Source organism: Cherax quadricarinatus, chromosome 77 (assembly GCF_038502225.1).
Source record: "Cherax quadricarinatus isolate ZL_2023a chromosome 77, ASM3850222v1, whole genome shotgun sequence".
NCBI classification, from domain to species: Eukaryota; Metazoa; Arthropoda; class Malacostraca; order Decapoda; family Parastacidae; genus Cherax; species Cherax quadricarinatus.
The window spans coordinates 1,491,599-1,504,582 of NC_091368.1; the positions used below are offsets into that span (position 1 = coordinate 1,491,599).

General features: G+C 41.9%; 1 protein-coding gene across 1 annotated transcript; it reads right to left on the bottom strand.

Annotated features, from left to right (window-relative positions):
* Positions 1-394: 394 nt before the first annotated feature.
* Positions 395-3,207, bottom strand: LOC128701986 (uncharacterized). The gene is made up of 5 exons (XM_053795998.2): positions 3,194-3,207; positions 2,365-2,556; positions 1,656-1,830; positions 1,418-1,520; positions 395-1,205 (listed from the first exon to the last, which is right to left on the bottom strand). The coding sequence occupies exons 2-5, from the start codon at positions 2,554-2,556 to the stop codon at positions 1,046-1,048; spliced, it is 630 nt and encodes a 209-aa protein (XP_053651973.1). The 5' UTR covers positions 3,194-3,207; the 3' UTR covers positions 395-1,045.
* Positions 3,208-12,984: the final 9,777 nt, after the last annotated feature.

Consider the following 12,984-nt stretch of genomic DNA (forward strand, 5'->3'; position numbering starts at 1 on the left):
ATTTCTCCTCCTATTCCATGTGCCTTAATTTTCCTCAATAGTCTCTGATGTGGGACCCTGTCAAAAGCCTTACTGAAGTCCATATACACAATATCATATTCATTACCATGATCTACCTCCTGAAATACCTTTGTGAAAAAAGTTAATAAATTCTTAAGGCAGGAACGCCCCTTTGTAAAACCATGCTGAGATTCGTTGATTAATTTATGCTTTTCAAGGTGGCTACGAACTGCCTCGGCAATTATTGATTCCATAAATTTTCCCACTATGGAGGTTAGGCTTATTGGTCTATAGTTTGAAGCTAAGGACCTCAAGTTCCTTAATTGTAAAGCGGATACCGTGATTTATTTAATCTGTGAGGAAAGATAAGACATTGTATCTTACATGCTTTTATTGGAATGAAAAGAAAATATATTTTGCATAACTAAATGTATGAGGCTAACTTTGGCAGTTCTTAAAAAGCTGACGAAGGTAACAAGGAGACAACATGTGCTACACTTCGACATAATTATTGCAAAAAATTTCGCTAGAGTAGTGTAAAAGAAAGGCGATTATAACACTAAAATATAATCACAAATTTTTGACAAAAGAAGACAGATGTGGAGGCGAAAAGTTTCGGGAATAAAGTTACCTAAGTATTACATATGTGGAAAGAACTAAAAGGCACAATACCGTGACTGGAACACTACATAAATAACCTGCACATAGGAGAGAGAGAAGTATATGACGATGTAGTCAACAGTTTCTCTCTGTGTGCTGGTTATATTGAGTATTGTTACACATGTCTTGTACTCAGTAACTTGTTCGGCATTGCAACCATTCAAAATATGAGGGAGAGTAAGGTTAGGTAGCGTGTTTTTCTCGCAGGATCCGCCCTCAACCCTTTCTTGTGCTGAAGAATCCACAGGGATTTACCGCTACACATATTAAATATATAAACAAATGAATCGATGTTAGTGAGTTGCTCTTGTCAACCTCTAACACCTCCTGGCGCTGCTCAACTGTGATAGCTCGAGTGGCGGCGCTCATACAGGAGAGTGGCTCTTCAGCCATAGTGAGCACCTCGCCGACGCTCGCAGATGATGGGTTTCTCGTGGTGGCAAGCCACGTCGTGCCAAGTGATGCCGTCCTTGTAGAAGTTGTTCAGTACTGCCAGACAGAACTCCTTCCCATCCTCACGGTTGTCCGGCTGGGGACGCCCCGCACTGTGGAAATACAATACATTTGATGTATGGGTAGAAAGTCGTTGATTGTTCATTGACTTAAAAAAAATACACAAACGACTGTGATTTTGTTAGCATCTAAATAATAGATAAGGACTTACTCATGTATATATTAAGGCAATATATTATAAAGTATATTTTAGGCAAGCATGATAACAGATCTTAGTGTAGGAACACCCTTGGGTCAGACTCACCCTCCAGTCCGAGACCAATTGATACCGTAGAAGGGATAGCCAGAGGGCCAGGCGAACTCATAACCCTGACGGTAACCACCAGTCCAAATATACTCCAACTTGTCTGTGAGAGACAGGTTGATGATTATTCTCTCAGTTAAGGGAAAATCATTTAAGAAAAAGTGAAAAATCAGTATCAGTTCTCACGATAAATGAAAAAAAGAGTATAGTCAGGTCACGGAATCATTGTTTTACTGACTTTTGTAGATGATGTCGGAGATGATTTTGTCCTCTGCTGGAGTCTCGATGCTGACGCCCTGCCATCCCTTGCCCAGACTGGAGCAGTAATAGTTAGCAGTATGCCAGTCGTACTTCTTGCCTCCGTCGTGACGCCACGAGAAGTGGTAGTCGCTATACTCCAGGCTCAGATCCACCTGGAAAAGTCTCTTTTATATATTTCACATGACTACTCCACCAACTGTAGATAAAAACTAGACGAGGACGTCGTCCTTACAAGACCATTGTTGTCTTGGTAATGGTTGAAGACATTATCAAAACAACCACTTTTTGTGAATTGTTTCAGCCACACCATTATGACTTTTGTTTTTATTCACAGACATCCTATGAAAACCAAATAATTTTAATATACTGTCAAGTACTGTCAGTACTTGTCATAGTCCTCCAATTAACGTTACTATGGTTTTCTAAGGATTTTTTCTTTTCAGAGCTGTGTGTGACCCTTACGGGACTAGCTAATTTAATAATAATTATAATTATAACAATAATTATAAAAATAATTATTATAATAAGGTTTTTTATGTCTAATAAGAGTTATATATTTTAATCTTGTCATATCTTCTGAAAAGCTCAAATTTACTGACTACAATTTTCTGTTGAATTCGGTTAGTTAGCTAAATCCTTTTATCATCTGATTAGCAGAGCTCAATAAATTTGTTTTGTTAACTCACCACACCGTAGCCACCTCCACTGCTTCCCTGAACGACACCGGGTGTGGCACCTCCTTTGAAGCCACTACCTTTGACTCCTCCGCCAAATCGAACAGCGCTGTATCCACCAACACCGTGACCAAGACGACCGTAGTTGCCGTAGTGCTGGGCTGCCGCTGCAGCAACCACGGTGAGAATCAACACTGCCTTCATCTGCAACATATGATTGTTGGTAGATAAAAATAGATGAATGAGAGATTCGTCGAGGTAAATTTATTATACAGTTTTAAATGTAAATAGGAACGACAACGTTCAGGAACAGTTTATGACCATTTGATAGAGAAGAGCTGATTGAGTCGTCCGCTACCAATATTTCGTGGTTCCAGACTTTTTTCCACCTCATTCTACATATGAAAATTGCATTCTTACCTATACATTATTTTGATGCGCGACAGTGAATCTAAGAGTAGGTAAACATCTGACTGGGAAGTATTTAGGTGGAGTAGAGTCTCCATTCATCATTGCCATGTATATCCCAGATTGGTCTGTTACCTCATGGAGTACAGTACCATAGATCATCACTCTTTGAATATTTATTTCTGTATCATCGTCATAATTACCTAAGTTCAATACTCTATGAACGTTCTTCTAACCAAAGTTACTTAGAAAAAATCAAAACTCTGTCGAATAATACGCTCATACTCTGAAAAAAGTTTTCAGCCTGTGAGGAGCTGCCTGTTACACCCACAACAACAGTTAGTCTCAACAGGCAAATGATATTTTACTCTCCAGCAAATAACTGTTACTCCTGTTGATAGAATACGACCACTCCACTAGACACAAGACCTACCGTGATCAGCCAGGAAGTGTAATGACTCCTACGTCTTACCACCTTATATATCTCTTCTTTGTTGCCTCATCAGGGTCGTCGACAGTTCCTTCTCTTCTCAAGACAATGACAATTAAGACCCTCAGCAATTAACACCATCACAAAGAATACACATTAATGGAATAAGAATACAAACACAGACAAGTTGGTAAATAAAAGACATGTGCAGCACTGAGGAATCTATATTTCCAATACTGTCTCCAGTGTTTTATTCGACTGAAAAAGCCTACTGAGCAGGCGAAACGTTTCAGAAAAAGAATTTCCAAATGTTGAATATGTGTCATCTTCAACAAGAAAATAAGAAAGTGAGATTAACACCGGCTGATGAAAAGTGAGGAACCACTGGGACAGAAAAATAACCACTGCTAAAAGATATCGTCCTCGTTCTGATCTTTTGAAGAGGGTCACTAACAGAGATTTAAATTAACTGATCCCTTCTGTTTTGTTGATCTTTCTGTCCAAGTTGTTTCTCACTTGAATAGCATAATTTATTTAATACCAACGCATATATAAGTTAGGCACACACACACACACACACACACACACACACACACACACACACACACACACACACGAGCTATGACTCGACCCCTACAACCACAAATAGGTGAGTACACACACAACAAATAAAACTAAGATGAAACAATGGATGAGAGAACAAAAGTTAACCACACTTCAGGGGCGTAACAGCCGGTCACATGACCAGCTGAAGGTGTTGCACTGGTCTCCTGGCCAGAGATAGGTGTGGCGCTGGTCTCCTGACCAGAGATAGGCGTGGCGCTGGTCTCCTGACCAGAGATAGGCGTGGCACTGGTCTCCTGACCAGAGATAAGTGTGGCGCTGGTCTCCTGACCAGAGATAGGCGTGGTACTGGCCTCCTTACCAGAGATAGGTGGCGCTGGTCTCCTGACCAGAGATAGGCGTGGCACTGGTCTCCTGACCAGAGACAGATGTGGCACAGGTGACGTGACCAGAGACAGGTGTGGCACAGATGACGTGACCAGAGACAGGTGAGGCACAGGTGACGTGACCAGAGACAGGTGAGGTGCACGTAAAGTGACCAGAGACAAGTGTGGCAGAAATGACGTGACCAGAGACAAGTGTGGCACAGATGACTTGACGAGAGACAGGTGAGGCGCACGTAAAGTAACCAGAGACAAGTGTGGCACAGGTAACGTGACGAAAGACAGGTGTGGCACAGATGACGTGACCACAGACAGGTGAGGCGCACGTAACATGACCAGAGGCAAGTGTGGCACAGGTAACGTGACCAGAGACAAGTGTGGCACAGATGACGTGACCAGAGACAAGTGTGGCACAGGTAACATGACCAGAGACAAGTGTAGCACAGGTGACGTGACCACAGACAAGTGTGGCACAGGTAACGTGACCAGAGACAAGTGTGGCACAGGAAACGTGATCAGAGACAAGTGTGTCACAGGTGACGTGACCAGAGACAAGTGTGGCACAGGCAACGTGGCCAGAGACAAGTGGGGCACAGGTAACGTGACCAGAGACAAGTGTGGCACAGGTAACGTGACCAGAGACAAGTGTGGCACAGGTAACATGACCAGAGACAAGTGTGGCGCAGGTGACGTGACCAGAGACAAGTGTGGCACAGGTGACGTGATCAGAGACAAGTGTGGCACAGGTGACGTGACCTGAGACAAATGTGGTCAGTGGTCAGTCGTCACGTGAGGTCACAGACCCTGAGCTGCTTTGGGGATTAGCGTGGACGGTTACAAAGCATGGCTTGCTTCTGCAGTGTTTTAAAAATTGAGGTTGGAGAGTTGAAGGAGGAGGTCTTGCTTCTCCAGGAGGAGATTAGGAGGCTGAAGGTCCACCTCAATGGGTCTGGGAGAGAGTGTGAGGTGGCTGGAGTTGTGGGGAATGAGGCTTCTAGCAGTGAGGTGCAGTCTGTCTCTCGCTGTGAGGAGGCTGTAGTTGAGGAGGTAGCAACGGCTACCAGCAGTGAGGTGCAGCCCAGCACCTGCTACAAGTGGCGAGTGGTTCACAGTAATGGGAGGCGCATCAGAGTAAGGAAAGTTAAGAGTGAAGATCTGAAGGTAGGAAATCGCTTCTCTGTTCTCCAGGATGAATGTACTTCAGTGGCCAGTGAAGTTAAGGGTACTACTGCCCCTGCTAATGGAGGTAAGCGCATTCTTGTGGTTGGTGGCTCTCAGGTAAGATATATTGACCGTGCTTTTTGTAATAGGAATAAGAAGATGAGAGATAGAGTGTGCTTCCCTGGAGCTGGTGTTGGGGACATTGTCAACAGGCTGGATAATATCATGTCAGGTAATGGGAACAAGCCCATTATCTGTCTCAGTGCTTGTGGAAATGATATTGGGAAGGGTAGGAGAGAAGAGCTGCTAGATAAGTACAGGTCAGCTATAGATTTCATTAAGTCTAAGGGAGGGATCCCAATCATATGTAGCATCTTGCCTAGAAGGGGAGTAGGAAATGAATGGTTGTCTAGGGCAATTGGTTTAAATTGCTGGCTAGACAGATACTGTAAGGAACTTGCAATCCCATTCATTGACAACTGGAACAGCTTTTATGGCAAACATGATATGTATGCAAGGGATGGGGTACATCTCTCTGGGGCTGGGGTGGTAGCACTTGCAGACTCGATTGAGAAGGCCATTGGTGAAATGCCTATGATTTTAAACTGATGGAAGATAGAGGTATGGGTGTGTGTGGGAAACAAGCAGGTTGCAACACTAGGGTTGGAAACAGTAAATGTATAAAAGGCATTCAGCATGAAGTTATGAATAAAAACAATAGATCAGGTCAGCAAACAAAGGGGGACAGCAGAGGGCAGCAAGGGACTAGCTCCCTTAAGGTTTACTATACTAATAGCAGGAGTGTAAGAAATAAGATAGATGAGCTAAGATTAATTGCAAGTGCAGGAAACAGATATTATTGCTATAACAGAGACCTGGCTCAATCTGAAAGATAGAGAGATGCCCTCTGAATATCACATACAAGGCTATAAATTATTCCACACTGACAGGGTCAACAGGAAAGGTGGTGGAGTAGCGATGTATGTCAGAGACAATTTAAATTGTTGTGTTAGACAAGATATTAAATTAGAAGCGTCAGCCACTGAATCTGTTTGGTTACAGCTTCTCGAGGGCCGAGAAAAACTAATTTTGGGTGTGATTTACAGGGCCCCAAATCTTGATAGGGAGTGCAGTAAACTTCTATGGGACGAAATTCGAAAGGCATCTTCATACGAAAATGTTGTGCTAATGGGAGATTTCAACTATAGACAGATTGACTGGAGCAATTTGACAGGAAATTTAGAGTCAGGTGACTTTCTTGATACGATCCAGGATTGTTTTTAAAACAGTTTGTGACAGAGCCAACTAGGGGAAATAACCTCCTTGACTTGGTTCTTGCCAGTAGGGAAACACTAATTAATAATCTTGAGGTTAATGATGAGCTTGGGGAAAGTGATCACAAATCACTCAGTTTTAATATATCATGGAATTCCCCTAATAATGGCAATCAAGTCTCTGTCCCTGACTTCCGCTTGGTTGATTTCATAGGACTGAAAAATTACTTAGGTGGGCTGAACTGGAATGACCTGACTAAGGGTCAGGTAGGTGGTGATGGTTGCCGATATGACGCTTTCCAGGGCATAGTTCTAGCTGCTCAGTCAAATTATGTTCCAAATAGGGAAATCAGATCAAACAAAAATGATCCTAAATGGATGAACAATAGATTAAAATATCTAATTGGTCAAAAGAGAGGCATATATAGGCAAATCAAAAGAGGGGAGGGGCAATTAAGAAATCGATATATTCAGTTAAAGAGAGAAATAAAAAAAGGAATTAGAAAAGCAAAAAGAGATTATGAGGTTAAAGTTGCAAGAGATTCGAAGACTAACCCAAAAGGATTCTTTCAGGTATACAGAAGTAAGATCAGGGACAAGATAGGCCCACTCAAAAGTTCCTCGGGTCAGCTCACTGACAGTGATAAGGAAATGTGTAGAAGTTTTAACACATACTTCCTCTCAGTTTTTACACAGGAGGATACCAGCGATATTCCAGAAATGATAAATTATGCGGAACAGGACGATAATAAACTGTGCACGATTAGAGTCACAAGTGACATGGTCCTTAGGCAAATAGATAAATTAAAACCTAACAAATCCCCAGGCCCTGATGAACTGTATGCAAGGGTTCTAAAGGAATGTAAAGAGGAGCTTAGCAAACCTTTGGCTAATCTTTTCAACATATCACTACAAACTGGCATGGTGCCAGATAAGTGGAAAATGGCAAACGTGATACCTATTTTCAAAGCAGGTGACAGGTCCTTAGCTTCGAACTATAGACCAATAAGCCTAACCTCCATAGTGGGAAAATTTATGGAATCAATAATTGCCGAGGCAGTTCGTAGCCACCTTGAAAAGCATAAATTAATCAACGAATCTCAGCATGGTTTTACAAAGGGGCGTTCCTGCCTTACGAATTTATTAACTTTTTTCACTAAGGTATTTGAGGAGGTTGATCATGGTAATGAATATGATAATGTGTATATGGACTTCAGTAAGGCTTTTGACAAGGTCCCACATCAGAGACTATTGAGGAAAATTAAGGCACATGGAATAGGAGGAGAATTTTTTTCCTGGATAGAGGCATGGTTGACAAATAGGCAGCAGAGAGTTTGCATAAATGGGGAGAAATCAAAGTGGGGAAGCGTCACGAGCGGTGTTCCACAGGGGTCAGTGTTGGGCCCCCTGCTGTTCACAATATACATAAACGACATAGATGAGGGCATAAAGAGCGACATCAGCAAGTTTGCCGATGACACCAAAATAGACCGTCGAATTCATTCTGACGAGGACATTAGAGCACTCCAGGAATATTTGAATAGACTGATGCAGTGGTCGGAGAGGTGGCAGATGCAGTTTAATATAGACAAATGCAAAGTTCTAAATGTTGGACAGGACAATAACCATGCCACATATAAACTAAATAATGTAGATCTTAATATTACGGATTGCGAAAAAGATTTAGGAGTTCTGGTTAGCAGTAATCTGAAACCAAGACAACAGTGCATAAGTGTTCGCAATAAAGCTAATAGAATCCTTGGCTTCATATCAAGAAGCATAAATAATAGGAGTCCTCAGGTTGTTCTTCAACTCTATACATCCTTGGTTAGGCCTCATTTAGATTATGCTGCACAGTTTTGATCACCGTATTACAGAATGGATATAAATGCTCTGGAAAATGTACAAAGGAGGATGACAAAGTTGATCCCATGTATCAGAAACCTTCCCTATGAGGATAGACTAAGGGCCCTGAATCTGCACTCTCTAGAAAGACGCAGAATTAGGGGGGATATGATTGAGGTGTATAAATGGAAGACAGGAATAAATAAAGGGGATGTAAATAGTGTGCTGAAAATATCTAGCCTAGACAGGACTCGCAGCAATGGTTTTAAGTTCAGATTCAGGAAGGATATAGGAAAGTACTGGTTTGGTAATAGAGTCGTGGATGAGTGGAACAAACTCCCAAGTACAGTTATAGAGGCCAGAACGTTGTGTAGCTTTAAAAATAGGTTGGATAAATACATGAGTGGATGTGGGTGGGTGTGAGTTGGACCAGGTCGGTTGCCGTGTTCCTCCCTTAAGTCAAGGTGACCTGACCTGACTAGTTTGGGTGCATTGGCTTAAGCTGGTAGGAGACTTGGACCTGCCTCGCATGGGCCAGTATGCCTGCTGCAGTGTTCCTTCTTTCTTATGTTCTTATGTAACGTGACCAGAGACAAGTGTGGCAGAGGTAACGTGACCAGAGACAAGTGTGGCACAGGTAAAGTGACCAGAGACAAGTGTGGCACAGATAACGTGACCAGAGACAAGTGTGGCACAGGTAACGTGACCAGAGACAAGTGTGGCACAGGTAAGGTGACCAGAGACAAGTGTGGCACAGGTAAGGTGACCAGAGACAAGTGTGGCACAGGTAACGTGACCAGAGACAAGTGTGGCACAGGTAAGGTGACCAGAGACAAGTGTGGCACAGGTAAGGTGACCAGAGACAAGTGTGGCACAGGTAACGTGACCAGAGACAAGTGTGGCACAGGTAACGTGACCAGAGACAAGTGTGGCACAGGTAAGGTGACCAGAGACAAGTGTGGCACAGGTAAGGTGACCAGAGACAAGTGTGGCACAGGTAACGTGACCAGAGACAAGTGTGGCACAGGTAACGTGACCAGAGACAAGTGTGGCACAGGTAACGTGACCAGAGACAAGTGTGGCACAGGTAACAGAGCAACAGCAGGTTAAGAGAGGTTACTAAGTTAGTTATATTTCAAAAATAAAAATTTACATACCATATTTTCCCAGTTGAATATATCAATCATTTAATAAAAATAATTCTGTCTGTCTGTCTGTCTGTCTGTCTGTCTGTCTGTCTGTCTGTCTGTCTGTCTGTCTGTCTGTCTGTCTGTCTGTCTCTCTCTCTCTCTCTCTCTCTCTCTCTCTCTCTCTCTCTCTCTCTCTCTCTCTATATATATATATATATATATATATATATATATATATATATATATATATATATATATATATATATATATATATATATATATATATATATTTATATATATGCATATATATATTATTGTACCCACGAAACGAGTGGTATTGATCAATAACAACACTGCACTAGCCAAGGAGTCGAACCCATATTTTGTAGTCCCGTGGACTAGAGCGTCATGTGTTTTCGCTCACCATGAGGCTGGCCAAAGCAGCATGGGTTAGACTCCTTGGCTAGTGCAGTGTTGTTATTGACAATGAATAACACATTGGAAAACGAGAATATGGATGAAGTGAACATGTTCAGATATTTGGAAGAGGAATTGTCAGCAGACGGGTCTGTGAGAAATATACCAGACTGTCGTAGTACTTACACTTACACGAGTGTGAGGAATGGGTTTTAAATGTCGATGCGACGAGGAGACTGAAGGAAGCGGAGACGTGTTGTAGAGGATTGTGTGGGGGTGAATATTAGGCAGAGAATTCAGAGCTTTGAAATTACACGTCTGTGAGGATTACCAGAGTATACAAATATAAATCAATTATTTCTTTTCTGGAGGATACAGGTAATGTAGATTACTTGTAAGAAATATTGTTAGGCACAAAACAAGCCATCAGTATACAGTGTATTTTGGGCAGGTGAGGAGGAGGCTGTTGATCATGTGACAGATTAAGTATGCTCTCTCTGATCAGCTTCAAATGTTGAATGTAATATATTTAAAGGCACTAGAAATTAATGCCGCACTCTACACTATTCCTATCGCGTGCACTGAGGTACATTGAAACTTGATTATGGCATACAATGATACCATTATCGGATCATGCAGCGACTGAAATGCATATAGTTATTATTATTATTATTATTATTATTATTATTATTATTATTATTATTATTATTATTATTATTATTATTATTATTATAACACAACGTGCATCACCCACTAAGGCAGCGTGACCCAAGTGAAGGAGGAAACCCACTCAGCAAATCGCTGTCGTGTCAGAAACATGCTGATATTACAATTCAGATAGTCTAAAACCTGTAACATCCCACCCCTCCTTCAGAGTGCAGGCACTGTACTTCCAACCTCCAGGACTCAAGTCCTACTAACTGGCTTCCCTGAATCCCTTTTACAAGCATTATCTTGCTCACGTTTCAACAGCACGCCAGGTCACAAGAAGCACTTGCTTCCACTCCGCTCTGAGGCTCTCTCAGGACTGGAGGATGCTCAAGCCCCTAGCAATCAAAACCTCTTTCCCCCCTCCCCTCCAGCTCTTCCTGGGAAGACCCCAACCCTCTCCTACCCTCCATCCCTCTCCTCCTAGTCATCCTGGTTTGCTTCATATTTCTTCTTTTTCTTTCTTCCTCTTCTTCCTATTATTATTATTATTATTATTATTATTATTATTATTATTATTATTATTATTATTGTTGTTGTTGTTGTTGTTGTTGTTGTTATTTTGTTATATTCTTGTGGAGCGCTAAATCCTTAGGGGTCAAAAAGCATCTGATAATAAGCTAAAATCAAGATCTATTCGAGATAAAGAAGCCACCTCTAATTCCTCGGATGAAGAGCACATTATCAGCATCAGAACTCCCCGACTTCAGAATGACACGGAAGAGAGAGACTCGGGTGAAAATCTCGCATCGTTATCACAAACAAACAACAATATAATCACCTTAGAATTTACATACGAGATTTCTGGTTGCTCCATGTTAAAGAGGGAGATAAACATGCTTCATTACTCTCTTGCTCGCTTAATTAAGCTCAACATGAAATATTTTTGCAGAAACGCGAAAGACTCACGTGTTTTGATTTTCTTATGAAGGTGGTTGTGTTTTGTTCGTCAGGAAACGGGAGAGTGTCTCAGGTGTCAGGTGGTGGCTTGCTCGGCTATTAAGCATCTATTGGAGCGTCGGTGATGGGTATAATCAGCAGTTATATCAAAGCTGGTGTACCAATGCTGAGTATGATTATCCTCTGAAGTACCAGTGCTGGGTATAAGTGATTAACCACTGAAGTACCAGTGCTGGGTATAAGTGATTAACCTCTGAAGTACCAGTGCTGGGTATAAGTGATTAACCTCTGAAGTACCAGTGCTGGGTATAAGTGATTAACCTCTGAAGTACCAGTGCTGGGTATAAGTGATTAGCCTCTGAAGTACCAGTGCTGGGTATAAGTGATTAGCCTCTGAAGTACCAGTGCTGGGTATAAGTGATTAACCACTGAAGTACCAGTGCTGGGTATAAGTGATTAACCTCTGAAGTACCAGTGCTGGGTATAAGTGATTAACCTCTGAAGTACCAGTGCTGGGTATAAGTGATTAGCCTCTGAAGTACCTGTGCTGGGTATAAGTGATTAACCTCTGAAGTACCTGTGCTGGGTATAAGTGATTAACCAATGAAGTACCAGTGCTGGGTATAAGTGATTAACCAATGAAGTACCAGTGCTGGGTATAAGTGATTAACCTCTGAAGTACCAGTGCTGGGTATAAGTGATTAACCAATGAAGTACCAGTGCTGGGTATAAGTGATTAACCAATGAAGTACCAGTGCTGGGTATAAGTGATTAACCTCTGAAGTACCTGTGCTGGGTATAAGTGATTAACCTCTGAAGTACCTGTGCTGGGTATAAGTGATTAACCAATGAAGTACCAGTGCTGGGTATAAGTGATTAACCAATGAAGTACCAGTGCTGGGTATAAGTGATTAACCAATGAAGTACCAGTGCTGGGTATAAGTGATTAACCAATGAAGTACCAGTGCTGGGTATAAGTGATTAACCTCTGAAGTACCAGTGCTGGGTATAAGTGATTAGCCTCTGAAGTACCTGTGCTGGGTATAAGTGATTAACCTCTGAAGTACCTGTGCTGGGTATAAGTGATTAACCAATGAAGTACCAGTGCTGGGTATAAGTGATTAACCAATGAAGTACCAGTGCTGGGTATAAGTGATTAACCTCTGAAGTACCAGTGCTGGGTATAAGTGATTAACCAATGAAGTACCAGTGCTGGGTATAAGTGATTAACCAATGAAGTACCAGTGCTGGGTATAAGTGATTAACCTCTGAAGTACCTGTGCTGGGTATAAGTGATTAACCTCTGAAGTACCTGTGCTGGGTATAAGTGATTAACCAATGAAGTACCAGTGCTGGGTATAAGTGATTAACCAATGAAGTACCAGTGCTGGGTATAAGTGATTAACCAATGA

Coding starts and splice junctions, on each gene's coding strand:
- LOC128701986 (XM_053795998.2), bottom strand. CDS start 2,556: ATGAAGGCAGTGTTGATTCTCACCGTGGTTGCTGCAGCGGCAGCCCAG. Junction 1,831..2,364: donor GTGGAGGTGGCTACGGTGTG/GTGAGTTAACAA, acceptor AGACTTTTCCAG/GTGGATCTGAGCCTGGAGTA. Junction 1,521..1,655: donor CTCCGACATCATCTACAAAA/GTCAGTAAAACA, acceptor TGTCTCTCACAG/ACAAGTTGGAGTATATTTGG.